Genomic DNA, 20,199 nt, shown 5'->3' with positions numbered 1-20,199 from the left:
TCACTTTTGCTCCGGTTTCAGCACCATTTTGGATAAAGGTTGCTAAACAACTACCATTAATGCTAGAATTAACATTTAAAAATCTCAATCGTCCCTTGGCCTTTGATCTCACGACAAGCATGAGGATCCGTGGGAGGCTCACTTAGATCACGTTGTCAAATCTCAGTTGTCCATTGGCCCTTGATCCCATGGCTAGCATGGAGATCCATGGGAGGCTCACCTGGATCACGCCGATCCCCTTCCCTATTTGGGTGGCTGATTTAGGAAGGATTATATTAGTATAATTATGCATTATTCTCTAATGATTTGTATCCTTATTAAGATATCTTGAATGGATCTATAAATAGGGATACTTTTGTGTAATAAAACTAAACATTTTTCCTCTCTAATTCTCTAAATTTAACATGGTATCAAAGCCTTGAATTGAAGGAAGCAGAGAGGAGCAACCGACCTTCATTGCTGAAAATATGAGGAATATAGATTCCCACTACCGGCCTTCATTGTCTGAATTCTGAGAAATATAGGTACCCACCACCGGCCTTCATTGCTGGAATTTGAGGAATATTGGGCCTTCCATTGGTTTTCATTGCCATAATTTGAGGAACACCATGCCTTCCGCAGGCCTTCATTACCAGAATTCTGAAAAATACTGGATTTGAGGATACTTGTCCTTCCACTGGCCTTCATTACTGGAATTTGAGGAATATTGGGCCTTCCACCGGCCTTCATTGCCAGAATCAATGGGACATACGAATTGAAGGAAGCGGAGAGGAGCAAGCAGCCTTCATTGCCATTGGAGATCGAATAACAGTCAAGCGGATCAAATAGTTTGTACCATATGTTTCATGCCTACGGCCAGAAGAAGCGGAGACGGGAGTCTCTCGTATGGGCCTGGGGGCTGAATCGAGTGAAAAAGAGGACGGAGTGAGGGAGCAAGAAGGATTGAGCGACTCACTGTGAATGTGAAGCAGAGCGAACCAAGAAATTCGTGTGACCTGGGAGTCAATCGAGCAAAACGATTGTGCAAGGGATATGCGCCTGCGACTTCTGAGTGCACTAGTGTCAAGCCGAGCAATCTGTTCTTTGTGTGTTACCAGAAGCTTTGTTTTCACTTCCCGGGGCCGATCGAGCAGATGTCTATTCGAGTGGAGTCGAACGACTGATTTGCATTAGGCTGAAGGCTAGCTCGATCGTACAAGGAGGAGATCTGCATGTCGAGTGCTGAGCCACTTGAGACATTTTTTTCTGTTGTTGTCCCTGCAGCTTGTCACAACCTTAAATACATTATTTTTCTTTATATTGGCACGCCTTCATTGTTGACCTTCCCTTGAGAATCAAGGAGACGGACCCGAAGGATAATTAATCCACCTTCCCTATTGTCCCACCACCAGCCTTTATTGTGATTTTTGGTATCTTGAGAGCTACTACTCAACGCAGCCTTCATTGCTTCCCTGCACCTTGCAAGCTTGATTGATATAGCCTTCATCACTATCCTTTGTTGTCGTAATGTCTAAAGCTAATTCCTCTCAAAGGTTTGACTAAATAGAGGACTCTATGGTGCACCAAGAGACTGATAACTCTAATTTTTTTAGACTAATTATCAAGCTGTGAATGACATATCTATATTCCTCATCTTGAGAGGGAGTGTAAAAATCCTTAATCGTCCCTTGGCCCTTGATCCCACAACCAACATGAGGGGTCCGTGGGAGGCTCACCTGGATCACGCTGTTAAATCTCAGCGGTCCCTTAGCCCTTGATCCCATGGCTAGCATGGGGATCCGTGGGAGGCTCACCTGGATCACGTCGATTTCCTTCCCTATTTGGGTGGCTGATTTAGGAAGGATTATATTAGTACAATTAGGCATTATTCTCTAATGCTTTTTTCCTTATTAAGATATCTTACAACAACAACAACAACATCAAACCTTTGTGCCACTACGTGGGGTTGGCTACATGAATCCTTTTTCGCCATTGTGTCATGTTAAAAGTCAAATTCTCATTTAAATATAATAAAGAAAGATCATTTCTAATATTTTCTAACCAAGTCTTTTTAGGTCTACCTCTACCTTTCTTAACATAAGTCAAATCCAATACGTTAACTTTCTTAACCGGCTCATCAAAAGGCCTCCGTTTAATGTGACCAAACCATCTAAGGCGACTCTCTCTAATCTTATCTTCCACTAGAGCTACTCCAACCTTTTCACATATATGCTCATTTCGTATCCTAACTCTAAGGGTAAAAGCTAGCCACTCATCCACCTAAGCATTCTCATCTCTGCAACACTTAACTTAGTATTATGCTTCTTTTTCAATGACCAACATTCGGCACCATAAAGCATTGTAGGTCTCACCACCATCTTATAAAATTTTCTCTTAAGCTTGAGGGAGACTTTTCTATCGCACAACAAACCCGATGCATTCCTCCACTTCAACCATCCAATTTGAATTCTGCAGATAATATCCCCATCTATTTTACCATCACTCTGAATAATAGATCCAAGATATTTAAATGTGTACTCTTATTAATGACTTGATCGCCCAAAGTCACAATCCCCTCACTAGGTTTATTGCTATTAAAATTACACTCCATATATTCAGTTTTAGATCTACTCAAGCGAAAATCTTTAGACTCTAAAGTTGACCTCCATAATTCAAGATATCTTATGTAAATCTATAAATATGGATAGTTTTGTGTAATATAACTAAGCCTTTTTCCTCTCCAATTCTCTGAATTTAACAATTAATCAACTGAATTTCATGATTCACTAACTGTAGTATAGCTTACATCAAAGCACCATTTAGCTATAATGTTTTCCAAGTGGTAAAAATTAATTACAAGTTGTGCATACAGCCAAATATTTTATGGAATATTTCTTGGACACAATCATATCAGTAAAATAAGAGAGCCATTCAATTTTTTATTAGATGACCGAAAGTAAAGAATTAAACATTCATTTCAATTTAGAGTATTATACCATGGACAGGCATGAATAGCCCTGAAGAAAATCCGCCTGGCTGCAGAAGGATTGCATGCTATGTCCGTTTCATAAGCTAGATAACAGCGCCAAAGTAGTGCCGACTTCTGAAATTTATCAATTGCCAGTGCTTTCTCAAACAAACCGTGAACTCTATGTTCAGTTCCAGGTTTACCTAATTCAAATGCCAATGCAAAGAGCCATACAATCACAGATGGTTTCCTGCAAAAAAAAAATTACTAAGAATTATGATCCATATAGAGTTCCCTTCCCAAAAAAATGTAAGATTTTAGTTAAATTGATCCACATTACAGAAAAAAAGATGAACGACAAATATTAGAGCGGAATGATACAAATATGGATAAAGAGAGCCAAATGCCTTGAATGATCAACCAATAATTTTTTGCAGAACTTGTCACTTAAGGACTTCCAGATATCATTTTACTAATTATATGAAGACTACATGCTTACTTAGATACTCTAGTTAAAGCACACAGAAAATATATTAAAAAAAAAGCTATAAAGCAGCTAGGTTGCTAAAGAAAAATCACTCCAAAACCACACTGCAGATAAAATATTTTTTTTTCTTATTTCTATAGATTATAAGTGTTTCTTTATATATATATATATATATAATTTTCCAGAATAATACTTCTAATGTGCTATGGAGTGTGCAATAGTTAATAATACAATGTAATTTCTTCTCTACTACAAAGCAACTGAATTAAGCCTATGTTTCTTTTCCGCTATGTTTCTGTTAGCAAAATGTTACTGCCAAGTTTAGAATATCATAGCATATTAATGAACATGCTTTATTGTGATTTGTGTTTTTTTTTCATTTGTTTAAATTATGTACATCAATTATTATATGCATTTAGTTTACCTGAGCGATATTGATTGATAGATTATTTATAAATTTTTTGCACATTTATAATACACTACTAAGGAAATGCATAAGAAACCGAAAATATGTGAATATAACACTTAAATTTAAGCGACACTTTACTTTCTACTCAGATTAAGAAACCTAAACAAATTTGTGTTTTAAGATGTTGAATGTGTGTTGAATAGATTAAAAAAACATATAAAAGCATTCCAATAATAAAAAAGGGTGAAATGAAGGTCCAGCTAATGTAAGGTCTCTTAAGGAGTGTTCTATGCAGCCTCAGGCATGTATTGTAGAGTTCTGTGATTAGAATTCATGACCTCCAGATTACAATGGAGAATTTAAACATTGCTCTAGGTTGGCACAGTTGTAAGCATTCCAAAAAAGTAAATAAGAATTTGATATAAATCTACCTTTGCATATATTCATCAAACAACTGTCGAACTTTGTGCCTGGCAGTGAAAAGACAACTGACTTCCACCATGGTACTAAAAATTTTTGGATTGTAAGGGTACATTTGTAAGCTCTGTGCTACGACTTCCCACACTCCTGAGAACTTTAACTGCTTGATATATTTTTTAAGTGTTCTTAAATAGTGCATCCACAAAGATTCAAGCTGCAAACTATGACTTCTTCTTTCTGAGGGCATATAACATGAATCAGAAATTATTTTAAGATGGTAAAATTCAATAGAAAAAAAAAAAAAGATGACAAATCAAACTAATCCAAAATGAATGATTTATTTCATACTACACATCGCAATGTAACAAAGATGAAGCATATGAATGTTTCTTAATATACAATAGTTGAAGATATTAGGAAAGTCAAGAGCGACAAATAAGGATGTTTGTTGGCCAAAAAAAAAAAAAAAAAGAAAAAGAAAAGCTCAACTATGTTAGGCGCTGTTTAAATTTATCCTCTAACCTTAGCTCAGCCATGGTGATAGAAGTAACGTACTAAATACATAATAGAATGGAGTGTTCTGCACATGCAGAGCAGATAGCGAAAGAGGTACTTGACAAGTTGGGACCCATAACTAGGTCAAAAGGTCAGCAAAGGAAAGAGATGGTGATAGGTCAAAACTAGCAGATTAGATCTTCCCAAAGGTTAACATAGGCATAACACCAAATATGATGATAACTGCAAAAGCTAAACGCATTGATGCCTGATGCCTTATATCTAGGATATCTAATACAACTAAATGATCATGAAAACTTTTTTGGCTTTGGTACTGATGGTCCACTATATGGCGATGCATACTGCTTAGTTATCTCTAATAATCTGGAGTCTAATATTTTATTTACAAAGGATATTAATTCATTTAAATGAACTTTATTTGAAAACTTCATACTATGCTTAATTATCTAGGAATTCTAATACAACTAAATATTGCGATAAATTAAACTAAATCAATCAAGATTAGGAATTCATAGTTCAACAACTATAAAATCAATCACTCTACAAATTGTTTATGCAACAAGTAAACAAGAAAATATGCAAAAATTTGCACATATGATGGTTCACTGATCGCTTCCATTGAAAAAATTATGCTAGAAATTTAGAAAACATAAGAAAATACTTTAGTCAAGAATTATGCCACAATCTATAAAATCTATATGCTAATTTGTTAGTCTGGTGACCTACATTCTCTCCCTTCTCAACATCAAAGCCAATCCCCAAGCCCAAAGAGGCAATGATTGACATCTTCTCCTAATGCTGAAGCTTAAGGTCCTCCAAATAAATACTAAATAATCAAAAGGAATGGAGATGAATCCTCCAAATAAATAATCTTTAGCTATAACTCTATAAATTTATTACATAAAAAAATATCATTAATAATTTTTTTTAAATAATATACAGTTTTACTTTGCATGCTATGATTTTGTCTATCATTTATTTAAATTGCACAATTTGATATTTTGTATGTATCTCTATATGTATTGTGCAATGTGCAATAAAAAATAATGAGCACTATTACAACTACACAAGCTTATTCTATTTATTTCATTTAATTTAATTGCATTCTTTTTAATTTTAAAATATAAAAATATAATGCCGTGTTTGTTGTATGTGTGTATTCAATATTTTCAATAATAGACGTACCCTATATCTATATCGTATCATGTTTGTGTCCCCGTGTTCTTGTCAATGCATCCTACTGCAACAGGAACCAAATTGCAAGGCTCCCAAAATGATAAACTCGATTAATATTTATTCATAGGATCACATAAGACAACAAAAGCAACTGGTACACAAACTGTCCACTTAAGCCACCAATCAAATCAGAGTTGAACCAAAACTAAAGATAACATAATAAAAAAACTTTGAAATAGATATTACAAATAAGATGAAACAATTATCAATATGCTAATTTGTTAGTCTCAACAGATTTGAGTTTTCAACGAGTACAAACTTTCAGATCTCCGTCACCCATATATCCAGCTTAAGGCTGCAAGATGGTATGCGGAAATTAAAATTATCTTCAAAGAGAACATAAGTGCATTTTCAATCCATGTATGTCATGCATAAATCCATGTGTGTTAACGCTTTCAACCTGTCAGATTCAGCACCAGCCATTATAACTACGTTGTAACTCATTGCTCCATGGATTACTGATGTTTAAAATGCCTATTTTTTTTTGGGGGGGGAATTAAAATGCCTAATTAATTCATAGCTTTATTAATGGACCTACATCCAATCCTTATGTGGATCACACTGCATGCCTTATTACTTGATTAGCATTTAACAGCATACCTTCAAAATGTCAAATAGTATTTAGAGTAAAACAGCAACCCTTTTACAGATGAAACTAAAATAATAATAATAATCAAAATGAACAGAAATCATCATACAAGCTAAATAAAGCATCATAACTATAGAAGTCCAGCGCTGAAGATTTTTTGGTTACACGCATTGTGATAGATCGGTCCAGCCGGCCAAATTGGGCCGGCCCTTCGTCTACAGTAGGCGGAGGCTTGCTGTTCCGCCTAACCAGCTGTCGGCACCTGTGGGGCCCATTGTTTGAAAGGGAAACATTGATTTTTGGCAAGCTCTGACTAGGGGAGAGGGCGGCTGATTGATGGGGCACATTGCTTAAAGAGGGGCAGGCGGGTCTTGTTATTGTACTGAGTTTGTTCTTGTGTTTTTTTGTGCTCAGGCTCTAGCAACATCTAGAAAAGTAGGAGAGATAGATCCTCCTCTCGAATTGAGGATACTCTGTATCTTGTTATGTTCTATGAGAGTTTATCTAATACTACGTTGTTTGTGCTACTTCCTTTTATTTTTCTTTCAAAATTGTATGGGCAAATCGTTAAAATCAATCATTGTTAGGTTTACTCTCGAATTCTACAAATAATCTTTCTTAGCTGTTTTTGTGATTGGAACATCAATCCAATCAATGGCAGCAAAGAAGATGGATGCGTTGGAGGGCAAGATGGAACAACTCAAGGCCGGAGTAGAAGAAAACTACTCTAGGATTGAGGGAAGACTCTCAGCCATCGAAAACCGTTTTAGAAACTTCGAGGAGATGATGAAATAGATGCTGGAGATGCAAGCGAAAGCATCGCCGGCGATTCCTAGGATGGAACCACAAGGAAAGGAGATCCGGGAGGACGACGATGAATTGGAGAGTGTTTTCCAACATGGACCGCCGCAAGGAGCCCTGTTGTTGGGCAGATCGGGTTATTCCGAGGGGAGGACAGCAAGGAGGAGGGATTCCGACCATTTTGGGAGATTTCTCAGGCATGGGGAGAAGTGGAATGAAGAAGGTAGACCTGTCAATTTCGGGTTACGGGTCGGGTTGACCGGGAGTGCGCGAAAGGCGGAACTGCCTTGGGAGTGCGCGCAACTGCGCGCGGCTCTCCTGCGCGGTGCTAGCGGGCAGCGAGAGGGGCTGGCGGGCAGCGCGGGGGCAGCGAGGGAAATTCGAATTTTTTAAAATTAAACGGGTTTTTGGATTGACCTGGCAACCCGTCGGGTCAACCCGAACCCGACCCGTTTTTGCAAACGGGTCGGTTTTTCGGACCCGAACCCGACCCGCTTCGGGTTCGGGTCAACCCAAACCCGAAAATTCTGGGTCGGGTTCGGGTCGGGTTTTCGGGTCGGGTCCAATATTGACAGGTCTAGAAGAAGGGCATGGTTGAGGAAACTAAGGGGGTATGGATGGGAGGGCAATGAAGCTTAAGATGCCGGTCTTTGAAGGGGAGGATGCTCCAGGATGGGTATACCAGGTGGAGCATTACTTCGCCATCAATGGGCTGGTGGAAGGAGAAAAACTCATGGTGGCGGGTCTATGTTTGGAAGGGAAAGCCCTAGCCTGGTTCAAATGGAGGGAGGCTAGGTATCCGATATACTCCTTGGGAGAATTTAAGGAGTGTTTGCTGGAACATTTCCAAACCATCCAGGAAGGAGACCTTCACGAGCAGTTCTATGCCCTAACTCAAGAGAGGACCACCATGGAGTACTGGGAGAAGTTTGAGCTACTATCAGGGAGATTGAGGGGAATCTCTGAGAAAGGATTGGAGGGGAAGTAGGAGTACTGGGGTTGGTGGTATCTTGTTATTGTGCTGACTTTGTTCTTGTATTTTTTTTTTGTGCTCAGGCTCTAACGACGTCTAGAAAAGTAGGAGAGATAGATCCTCCTCTCAAATTGAGGATCAATTGTAGCTTGTTCTATTCTATGAGAGTTCATCTAATACTACGTTGTTTGTGCTACTTTGATTTTTCTTTCAAAATTGTGTTGGCAAATCGTTGAAATCAGTCATTGTTAGCTTTACTCTTGAATTCTACAAGAGTTTCCTATCACATTATACGTAAATAAAAAAATAAAACAGCAGTCCAACAAGGAATAAATACACGATCTTAAAAAATCCTCCCTCACGCTCCACTAATGGGATTTGGGGACAAATATGGCTTGATGACAGAGGAAAGATGAGATATTAGAATAACAGTGCTTACAGAAGGTCCAGGAACATATCAAATAAAGGGATAAGAATAAGGGCTTATATGAACATAAAATAAAAGTGACAGAGAAAAAAAAAAGAAAGAAAAAAATAACTTTTGATTTCCCATAAACCACAGCAGATAAACAGAAAAGACCAGCAGCGACCAATCAAGGTTGTTTCCATTTCAATCAATGGCAAATAAAACCATTGCTCTCACCTGGAAGTGCCATGGAGAAAGCTTCCTTTATAATTTGAATACCAGCAGACCACCCAGTGGTTAAGAGCTCAAACAAAGATGCTGAGCGAATGAGAGCAACTGAAGATTCCTTCACATCACCATGAGCCCAAGCAGAACGCATGTTTTTAACTTGTTCCTTGAATCCTTGTCGTGCTCTCAGAATATCTAAACCAGATGGTTCGGCTGTAAAAGGGCTGTACTTAAGTTTACCACCTAAACAGGATAGTATATGCACTGCACGTTGCGAGAATTGCCCAGCATTACTGCTTGAGTTACATGCTGCCATTTCCATCTCCGCATACCAGAGGTATAAAAGTGGAATGTGTTCCATAAGCTCCTGTTCGATTGATTTCAACAAAAAAAGTATTATGCTGTGCCTAAATTTAATAAAGTTACTAAGAAAAGACATTCAGAATAATACATTAACCAGTCAAACGGTAAAGAAATTTCAAAAATAGAACGATATTATGATTAGCATCCAGAAACAAGCATCCTGTACGCCGTCACACCCCCAATCCATGATATCGGGTCTGCTTGGGCCAAGGAGGTTAAGTTCAAGCAGACCCCAGCACTTAATGAACAGCCTCTCCACTTTTATGCGCTGATCCTAAGAAAGATTGGTAAGGACGCCAGCCTCTCCACCATCCCTGCCTTTCCTTATCAACCATCACCCAAGATCCTTCGTATCAGGCTATGCATCTTCATAAAACACGAGAATGATACAAGTGCAAGATGCTATCAGCATTTAGTCTCATTTATGTTAGTATATGTCCAGTCAATTATTTTATGTCATTTAAGGATAGATTATTATTTTCTTTTTGTTCATGGGTAACTTTGTAATTTTTTAATAAAACATATTTTTGTAAATAGGTCTAATTTCTCAAAAAAAAATCATAGTTGAAGATGAGGTGAAATCAGAGATTTCCTGTGGCTGCCACTATGAAGATTCTCTCCCTTCTTGGGTTTTTGGGTTTCCCATGCTTTCTTCTTATCTACCCCATACCTCCCTTTAAGGTATTTATTTTTCATCAATTAGTATCCAAACTTTGCCCCTCTCTAAACCATTTTTTGGATTGTCCACAACCAAATGGCACCTGCACCCCATGCCCCATCTTCTACTTCATGTAGCACAACTACACACCTCAATTTGCATCATCATCATTTTTCCTCGCTCACACATTCACAACTTTGTCTACACCATCCTTGAACAGAATAAAGATAGACGACCTAACCATTTTCCGCTACACCAAAAAGTAACATTCATGCCACACTTCGCTTATGTAACTACATGAAACTCTCCCTTCTATGCGAACTAATCAAGTCATCCTCTTCATTGTCGACTACCCTCCCAAGAAGCTCATTTGCTTAGTGTTCTTCTTTGATCATTATGACTCTAAAAGGCACTCATGGGCTCCTAGTGTGATTCATTTCCTTCTCGCTATTTTAGATCATTGGGAAAAGAGCTAAGCATGGAGTTTTCAAAGGTGTCCTATTTCACTTTCCCAAATACTTCCCCTAGACAACATTTTGGACTATTCAATGTTTCTATTACATATAGAAGATCAAGGTTTCCCATAGGTGCAAACTTCCTTGGCTAATTACATCACGAGTGATAAAAAATATCCACATTTAAGGATATCGATATGCTTTGGATTAGTGGTTAGAACTTAGTTGAAATGGATGTGGATAGGCGGTCAACCCAATAAAAACCTCATGGTCAACCTGGTAGATCCAGTCTACCAAAAACAGAGGGTTGAAAAGCCACATCATCTTGCAACCATCGCTTATCTCCTATAAGATATTTTGAATAGGTGGGGAGTTGTTTGAGGTATATGAGGGAATTTTCATCGTTGTATTGATGGACATAACACTAGGCTTGAAAGCCATGTATTTGGTGTGAACTAAACCCGAGGATTTTGGAATTTGATGATTCGTTTGTTAAGTATTTTAGTGGTTTAATGGCTTTGTGTCAGCTTGAAGAGGACAAGTCCCAATTTGGCGGAGACAAATCGACAGTTAGAAATTGTAAATCTAAGGTAATTATGAGCTAAGTAGCTAACTTGATGACTTATGCCTTAATTTGATAGAAAATGACATAAGGTTTTTTATAATGAATTTTGCTGCCACTGGGCCAATTCGAGAACTTATATCACAGTTTAGTGGCAACGGTTCAAGAAATTTGGAATTGATATGTTTACTTAAAATTAATATTTGATTTTGTAAGGCTTGTACAGGCCTGATTGGAGGTATGAAATTGATTTAATGCTTTATTGACTCAACAATTAGATTGGATTTACAACTTCTGATCGAGAAGGGTTCATTGAAGGATCTTACAATCTTACTCCATAAAAAAGTTGACCAAATGAGGGATGTTGATTCAATTTAGATTTGAATTGGCTTGGCTTTTAATTTGAATTTGATGGAAGATTTGGATGCATAGCCCTGCCTTAAGAGAAAACCAAAAAAATTTAATTGATTTAAATTAATTTGGTGTTATAAAATTTAATTGAGTATTTGAGTTTATGCATGTTGAGTAATTAAATATGAAGTAACCAAATGCGCATAGGTGAATCAATGATTTAGCATAGGTGGTTAGAAAATTTGAAAATTTAATGAAGTTTTAATGATTTTAGTAACCTCTTCGGTTATGATATATAGTTTGCACCCATCCTAGCGGTAAGAGGCATGCACAAACTTGTCTTACTTATGTTACATCGATGTCTAATTAAATTTGTGCATGATTGATCTAGAAAATATAGTTTGGAATTTGGATGGACTTGAAAACCTCAATTTAATCATGAAATTTTCAGCAATATTGGCACACAAACCAAGGTCGTGAATGCCTACACTAGTTGGCATGCATATTCATAATGTTTATCAGTAGCTTGTGCATGTCTTGTTTGCAATGTCAATAATTTTCAGTGTTTTGACCCATCAGTTGAAGTCAACTCGAGAACCAAGTTTACATTGCTTATTTTGAACATATGGCGACTATTCTTATTTTTGTGTGCAATTGTATCGCTCTATCACTTGTGTATAAAGGATCATGCTTTGGAAACTATCAGGACATGGACCATGTCAATTCTATCCTATCCTTGCAAAGGATTGAACAATGGATAATCTGGTTACAGGCCATGTGGCTCTATATGCAGAAGATAAGGTAATGGACGATTATTAAGCTATGGGTATTGTCTAGTCTACTCCTATATATAGATGATCAGGCTTTGAAATGGGACTAATAACTCTTATGATGGAGAGGCCCAAAGTTTGATGCTAATAACCCTACCCTGTATGCAAGAGAACCATTTAAACTTTATTTTAAGATTATTTTTCATAACACAACCTTGAAAACTTTATCAAAATGCATGAAAATATTTTAATGAAACTCACACTTATAATCATTACTTTGCCACTTGAATAATTATCAACATATAGATCTTATATACTCTATTCCCACATGAAGAGGATTAGATCTTAGAATAGTATTAGCTTATAGGCCATGTCTACTCTACCCCATAGGTAGCAAATCAAGTTTTAAAGTTAGTTTTACTATTTTGCAATTTTTTATTTTTCACAATTAGGACAACTATCAAAATGCAAACTCTATCAATTTCACCCTCACATATGAAAAACCACGCTTGATAGAACCTCTAATTTCTACAGTAATTTATACCCTATCTTTTATATTTTTTTAGATTTTTGGGTATTTTCATAACTTGTACAAGTAAAAAACAAGGGACCACATTCTTTAATACAATCTCGAGAAAGTTCAATGTACATAGCTCCAAGAATTGTTTTAAAACTTTCTAAAGCTTCTTGGAATATTAGTACATTTTCTTTTTTATTTTCTTTTTGGTTCTATCTTTTTTTGGGTATTTCACTTTTTATATTTACAAAATTTTCTTTTATTTTTACCTTTTTAAATTTTGTTGCTAATTTCAAATTCTTGTGCTCCACAAAACACCAAGGGTCTCATTTTTTACTTAATAGTTCAAGTTTTATGTGTGACAACAGAGTCGTTTAGAAGCCATGTAAACAAATACTAGAACTAGCTTTAAGATGATTTTTTTCACAACCTATGATATGTATATATATTATTCATTATTATTATTATTATTATGCATCAAGATGTCCATTTTGCAAAATGGGTGACATACGGTATTGATCACTTTTCATATAAATTGAATATGTTGAGACGATCTTCTAGCGAAGTTACATTTATCTTCTGTCATTATTGTCGCATCTGATAGAACCAACTTGTGGATCACACATGGAGGTCAACAAAGAGGTTATCATATTGAGTCTTTGGGAATCCATTGGAAGATGAAAAAGCCATAATAAAAATTTTCGTGCAATATTGATATTCCAATAAGCAGGCTCACTTCGTGTATAAACACTAGATGGCATATAACTTTTGTAATAGCATAATAGAATGTAACAATCGAGACGGAAATCATGCAACAACATTGCAATCAATATAATAGGGTGAAACATGCCACAAAATAAAGTTCATTTCCAAAATTTAACACAAGTGTTCTTACCATGGGTAGTCCATTGGCAGATGATAAAGCCATGTCAAAAATTTTCCTTGCAATATCGATATTCCCATAAGCAGCCTCACTTCGTGCATAAACACCACAAAGCAACAAGTCCTGCTCCACAAAGAATTAAAAACTACATGTAAAAGCATGACTGGAGCCTAAAAATCTATAGTAAGCATGGATTGATATATAGATAAAGAGTATTAGTTAAATAGAATAGTAAAAGAGAACTTGCTCAAATGTAATAATAAAATAATATAACCGCTATTGAAGTTACTAATTACTAAAACCCCTCAGGGCCCACCAGTCCATATAACCTTCATGAAAATGGTTATCAAGTTTTAAAAACATAAACAAAAATGCATAAGACAAATGAGGTTCGAGGTAACATGAGATAATATATAGCACTCTATACTTGAGACAATACTATGTTAGCTATATATAATTTAAAATTTTAACATTGAATTCTCCTGTGATTATATCTGTCATAGAAACACTGTTCAATATCAAGATTCTATTGGAAGTCTTCGTGGATTAATAAATAAATGTTTCATCTTGCGTTTTTTTGAAGAGGGATAAATTGAGAAATTTTTATCATTCTCCCAAATTTATTAGATTTTAAACTAAATGCAAAAACTCTCTTGAAGACTATGACATTTTTTTACTTAGCTAGGATTTAATAGTTGATCTACTTATCTCTTCTATGATTGAGATGATTCTCTTAAATTTAATTTATATTGATTCAATGCAATTTATTTCTTTATATTTTTTAGGCAACTTTTTAGTTTTTATAACTGTTTGTTCTTGTAACATTTTTGTTGTGTGGTCATGAAATTTTGTTGCTTTAAAAAATCATAATATGATGACATGAATGCTTTCTAATTGGCTGTTTTTTCTTCATTGTTTTTACCTCCAATACTGCAGGTCCTTACAGGGAATATTCCTATCGAATTTCCTTAATGCATGTCTTCCTTGTTTTGCATAATTATATCTTTATTAACATGCAATACAAAATCTGATTTGTTAAATCATTTTTAGCACTTTTACAAAAAAATGAATTGTTTTATCAGTTTTAATGCTTCGTTTTGCATCAGAACAATAGTAATATCTAGGTTTAGAAAGTACAAAAACCAACAATAACAGCATGTCGGACATAAAATCATGAAGACAACTTGAAATGAGTAGGCATGAGTAGTTATTGCATATTCCTTGAGTTTATTACAAGATTAGGATACCCCATACACAAGTTTATTACAAGATTAAGATGCCTCATGCACAATGTTGATGTTGAAAAAATCACTTTTTTGTAGGTACAAGAGCAAGTGGTCTTAAAAAACAACAACAACATCAAGCCTTTATCCCACATAGTGTGGTCAGCTACATGAATCCTTTTTCTTTTTTGTGTCGTGTTAAGAGCCAAATTGTCATTTAAATCTAATAAACAGATGTCATTTCTAATATTTTCTGATCAAGTATTATTAGGTTTACGTTTACCTATCTTAACATAGGCTAACTCTGATACATCTACTCTCCTAACCAAGTCATTTGAAGGCTGACATTTTATGATACAACCATCTAAGGAGACTCTCTCTAATCTTATCTATCACTGGAGCTACTCCAACCTTTTCACATATATGCTCATTTTGCATTCTATCTCTAAGAGTAAAACCACACATCCACCTGAGCATCCTCAACCTTGCAACACTTAACTTAATTGTATGCTTCTCTTTTAATGGCCAACATTCTGCGCCATAAGTATGATACATTAACTTAATTCTTCTATAATTCGCACACTCTTATTCGTCATCTTTATTCTTAAAAGTAGAAATCAACACACTCCTCAACTCATCTGACATCCTTTTAGTCTTCAAAATAATATTGAAAAGCTTCATAAGCCAAGAAATTCCTTCGTCTTCTAAGTATTTCCACACATTTATTGAAATATCATCAGGTCCAACAGCTTTTTTACATTTCATTTTTTTTAAGTCTGTCTAACTTTGGTTTTGCTAATATGCTGAAAAAAAAAATCTCTACTTTCATTTAGGATGTAAGGTCACTAAAGTCAATTGTATTCTCACAATCTTCATTGAAAAGCTGATCAAAATATCTCATCCATATTTGTTGAATATCCTCTTTTAATAAAAGTATTTTTTAATCTTCATCTTTAATGCACTTCACTTTAACTAAAATCTTACTTCTTCTATCAGTTTGCTTGGCTAACTTATACATATATCTTCCCCTCCTTACTATATAATCTATTATAAAGAATAAAGGAAATAAATTCAAAGTAGAATCTCATGCCCGTAGCAATAAAGTGGAAGTGGCACCATAAATATTAAGACTACCTGACGATCTTTTTTCAACAGAGACTTGGCCAGAGCTCGCGACGGCTTGGTGGAGGAAATAGAAGTACTCATTTGAGAAAAAGATAACTCTTCAACAGTAATAAGGGCCTCCTCCAATATATGATTACGTGGGAAAGCATTTAGACATAGCAAAATTGCATTTCGAAGAAACACCATGATACTTGTATTCCTACTTATATCACTGTTGCTGCCCAAGAGAGATTCTAATACCATAGGAACTGGATGCTCGGCTCCATTACACACATTAGAAGCATCTCTTAAATCTTCTGAAATAGAATCTTCCAATGATTCTAGGCTGAGAACTTTTTCCAACCAACTCGCATTGTTTGTGCATGTCCTGCAAAAAGAATCACATAAAAGTTACATTATGTAGCTTAGGAAACGTGTAGGACACTACTTTAATTACTAAGCTACAAGCTACCCTATCGAATGAAACATGTTTTAGTTTTCAACAAAGAGTCATCCATACTGCAACAACAAATATGTTTCATTATATTTATTTGTCATCAATATACACCAGATAAACCTGCAGGGATGGCAGATTCAAAGCTTTCCATCTTTGCCCCTCAACATTAGTCAAGATAAAGCTATAATTTTTGGGGGACCGGAGCTGTTAGCTTATGCAAGTTTCAACATTTATAAAGCATATGCCAGACAAGTAGAGTACAAATTTGGATTTTCCCAAATTTACCCTCCAGCTTTTGTACCATAACGTAAATAATCCATGCTAACAGCTGAATAGGAAAATTATACTACATGATTTCAAAGCGGTGTTATTTAACAACATAATGCCGGGTAAAAGATTTGTTTCACAACTACACTTATAGCTTTATAAAAAAAACAGAGAATATTTAAATCACTTCATGAGATCATCCTCTACATTATTAAACTTATCCTGAATATTTCATACCTCTACGCTTTTAATGTTCGCATTTAAACCAAGGCCACAACTTTCACTTCTTTACAAATATAGAAACTTATATCACAAGTACCCTGTTTATATCTATAAGTTAAAATTAAACTCATTATGATCTTGAAATTTGTTCCTTGGTTCTCCAATATATTACAAATTGATAAAATAAATGTAACCCTTCGTTTTACAGCTTGCCCCAGCTCCTATTTGCAATGTTGTGCTATCCATTAAGAACAACTAATAAGATTTATTTCAATTTCAAAACACTCCATTAATATTTTACATTTCACATGAAATACTTGTACTATCTTAGATTATCGGGTGGAGAGAAAAAATGCATTGGGCTTGGTCCAGGGTCTTTTTTTGGTAACTAGGTAGGGCATCAATGCATTGCCAAGTATATGTCTGTGGATGGTAGTGCATTGATGCAGAATACCAGAGTTACTTGAACATCGTACCCATTAGAATTAGATGCATGACTTATGCAGATCATTAGCACATTAGCTTTTCTCAACCATTACCGCTATAATATTGCACTCATAGTTTATAACTAATACATTTTTCCTATCATAAGAGCATAATTATTGGGATGGAATTCTATTATTTTTCAAATACTAACCAAGCAACGTATTAAAAGCCTACTTCCAATCATTCGTGATACAAAAATAATAAAAGTGACCTTTATTTTAGTTCTTTATCCTCTTAAAATATTGCAATGCATGATGCAGTAATAAATAGTTGATTTATGTGCTAATTAAATAGAACTAAATTGGTTACGCATAATTTCTCTTTTTAATTGTATCTAGTGTAATGCAACCCGATAATGCTAGTTCATAAAATAGAGAAAAGAAGCAAGCAATTTCCTGCAATTATTATAAATCATTTTTAGACTCCAATCAGCACATATTATACAGAAAAAAATTAGAAAACACTGAAAGAAGTTGTGCTTCAAAATTATATCCTTCAAACAACATGCGAGGAACTAAATAAACAATCAAAATTCCAAAGAGTTCACTCTTTTATATTACAAATTAGATGAATATCATCCTGCTAAACCTACACACAAAATATGTTGCAAAACTAAGGATTAGTTTATTTAAGAGTGAGTGTTTGGAAGTGATTGGAGTTGAGCCCCATTGAAGTTCCAATGATTTCTATTTATTTTGCATGCACTCACTTCATAATAATTTCATTCTTGTGATTGTTTGGGTTGGAGTGAATTTCATTGTTACCTACCACTAAATTAATTTTATAATTATTCTATTAAGTTAAGTAATATTCTGAAACTTCAATTTACTAGTGAATTCAATGGAAGCAGGATTAAAAAATAAATGCAATAGTATCTCGGAAAAATTGCTTAAAGCGTTTGGAATTTTAAGTCAAAAGAAAGAAATATAGAAAAAGCTTTATTATAAAAATAGTTGGATAGGAATTTACCACCGAGGAATTTTTCCACCAAAGAATTCAATAAATTGAGAGATCAAAGAGTATCGGGCTTCATTAGAGCACAGAGAAAATAAATATTGATTTACATCTTCGAACAAAATCACCCTTGAAAGCTGATCTCTGTCCATATCTTGAATATCCTCAGGGTAAGGTGAGGCCAAGCTTCCACAATTTCCTTAAGAAACACAATCGCAATCATTAAGGATTGTAAAAGGATATGCAACTGTAGTTTGCTCTTTAAATGATAATAATCATTCATTAAAGGACATCTTTTATAAACCATTACGAGAAAAAGGAGCATATATTCTCAGTAAATAGCAAATAAATTCTTTGTACCAGAATGTTCACGAATAGGCATCCATTGCTCTGAATCCCTTGATAGCTCCTCCTGCGACCATTTTTTCCAAGTTATTGTATCTTTAACCTCAGTACGAGGATCAGCATCTACATCAACCCCAAGCTTCTTTAACAATGTTTCAACATCATCAGTCAGAGGAGTAAATTCATTATCAGGATTGTCTTCAGTACTCTCGACATCCAAACGCTTCCCTGAATTCTCTTCCTTAGCTGTAGACTCCTTAGAAAAAGGATCCATCCAACCAGACCAGCCTCCTTCAGACTCCTCCACTATTTCTTCAGAAATAGTTTCTTTCCTATTCTGCTCCTCTTTTTCCAACCATGTAGACCACCCAAGAGCTCCATCCTCACCAAGTCTGGCACCACTACTGTTCCAGAAGTGTTCAAAGAGTTTTTGTTTACTATGTGAGCTGAGAAGTAAAGAAGGGCAAAACAAACTGTACTCAATTTCTGCTTGAAATAATCCAGTAGCTAACTCTTGGTGTCCAGTTTGCCATTCAAATCGGCACAAATTAGTATATATATCAACTAGACCAAGCTCTAATTGAACCAAAGAAGAATCTTTAGAATTCAAATCGTTAGATTGGTAGCCCTGCAACCAAAAATAAAAAATACTCAAGTTTAATTATCATAAAAGGTCAGAAAAAAACTCATTTTCTCCTCTTTCTTTTTGCCAGGCGATTAGGTCATTTAACAGCTTATTTTTTATGTCATATCCCAGTCCTATTTATGTTTAAACATCACTTCCTCAATTTGCAAGCAAAGATTCTTTGCAGGGAGACCAGTGCAACAAATCAATGACGTTCCAAGACTCGCAACATACTAAGCAATTAAAAATGAGGCATCTATCATAAGTACATACGAGCTATAACTATAGTAAAAACAAGAGCTTGCTATCGATCAAGACAATGCATAGATCAAATTATGGTAAATGCATTTTTGAATTTTTGTGGACGAGAAATGAGAGGAAATAAAATGGAGGTAACAAAAAGGAAATGCATTTGCACCAAAACAAATCCGCACTTCAAAACAGGTGGTGCTTCTTCAGGCAAATCAAGGATTATATATTAAGAGTTAATTCAAACTAACACATAAATGAGGAAATGCCTGTGGATTGGCGTGCAATTTGGCAAATGAAGACGGAGTAATAGCGGAGGCCATAGCAAAATCTGCATAATTATGAAAATTACACCATTTAACCTACAATTCATCACAACCAATTAACAGAAAAATAAAAGAAGCAGATAAAAAGATGGAAAATATTGTGCAAAAAATGACTGCGGGGGAATTTCAATATGATCAGGCATTACGTATGGAAGAACTATGAAGATAAATAATCGAGCCCGCCAATAAACCTTATTGCTAATTGAGAACATGAGGTTGGTTTGGTAATGATATATCAATAATGATGATTTCAATATCATCCTAATCAACAAAAAAAGACAAATAATAGAAAAAAAATCAAACCAAACAAGAATGATAACAGGATATTTCAATGAAAAATAGATGCACGTGAATTTTCTATCATAATATA

At 35.3% G+C, this 20,199-nt stretch overlaps 1 protein-coding gene across 2 annotated transcripts in view; it reads right to left on the bottom strand.

The window, feature by feature from the left end:
- Positions 1-20,199, bottom strand: part of LOC110109544 (protein NRDE2 homolog) — a 40,483-nt gene that overhangs the window by 8,487 nt on the left and 11,797 nt on the right. For both annotated transcript variants that reach the window (XM_020840650.2, XM_028694470.1), the window contains exons 4-10: positions 18,645-19,257; positions 18,300-18,483; positions 15,929-16,286; positions 13,584-13,694; positions 9,022-9,379; positions 4,275-4,500; positions 2,976-3,197 (exon numbers count right to left, since the gene is read on the bottom strand). In XM_020840650.2, coding sequence (XP_020696309.1) covers positions 2,976-3,197; positions 4,275-4,500; positions 9,022-9,379; positions 13,584-13,694; positions 15,929-16,286; positions 18,300-18,483; positions 18,645-19,257 — 2,072 coding nt within the window. The remainder of the gene's footprint in view (positions 1-2,975; positions 3,198-4,274; positions 4,501-9,021; positions 9,380-13,583; positions 13,695-15,928; positions 16,287-18,299; positions 18,484-18,644; positions 19,258-20,199) is intronic.

This window comes from Dendrobium catenatum, unplaced genomic scaffold (assembly GCF_001605985.2).
Source record: "Dendrobium catenatum unplaced genomic scaffold, ASM160598v2 fragScaff_scaffold_489, whole genome shotgun sequence".
In the NCBI taxonomy this organism is placed as follows: Eukaryota; Viridiplantae; Streptophyta; class Magnoliopsida; order Asparagales; family Orchidaceae; genus Dendrobium; species Dendrobium catenatum.
This window is presented reverse-complemented; position numbering and strand designations above follow the sequence as displayed.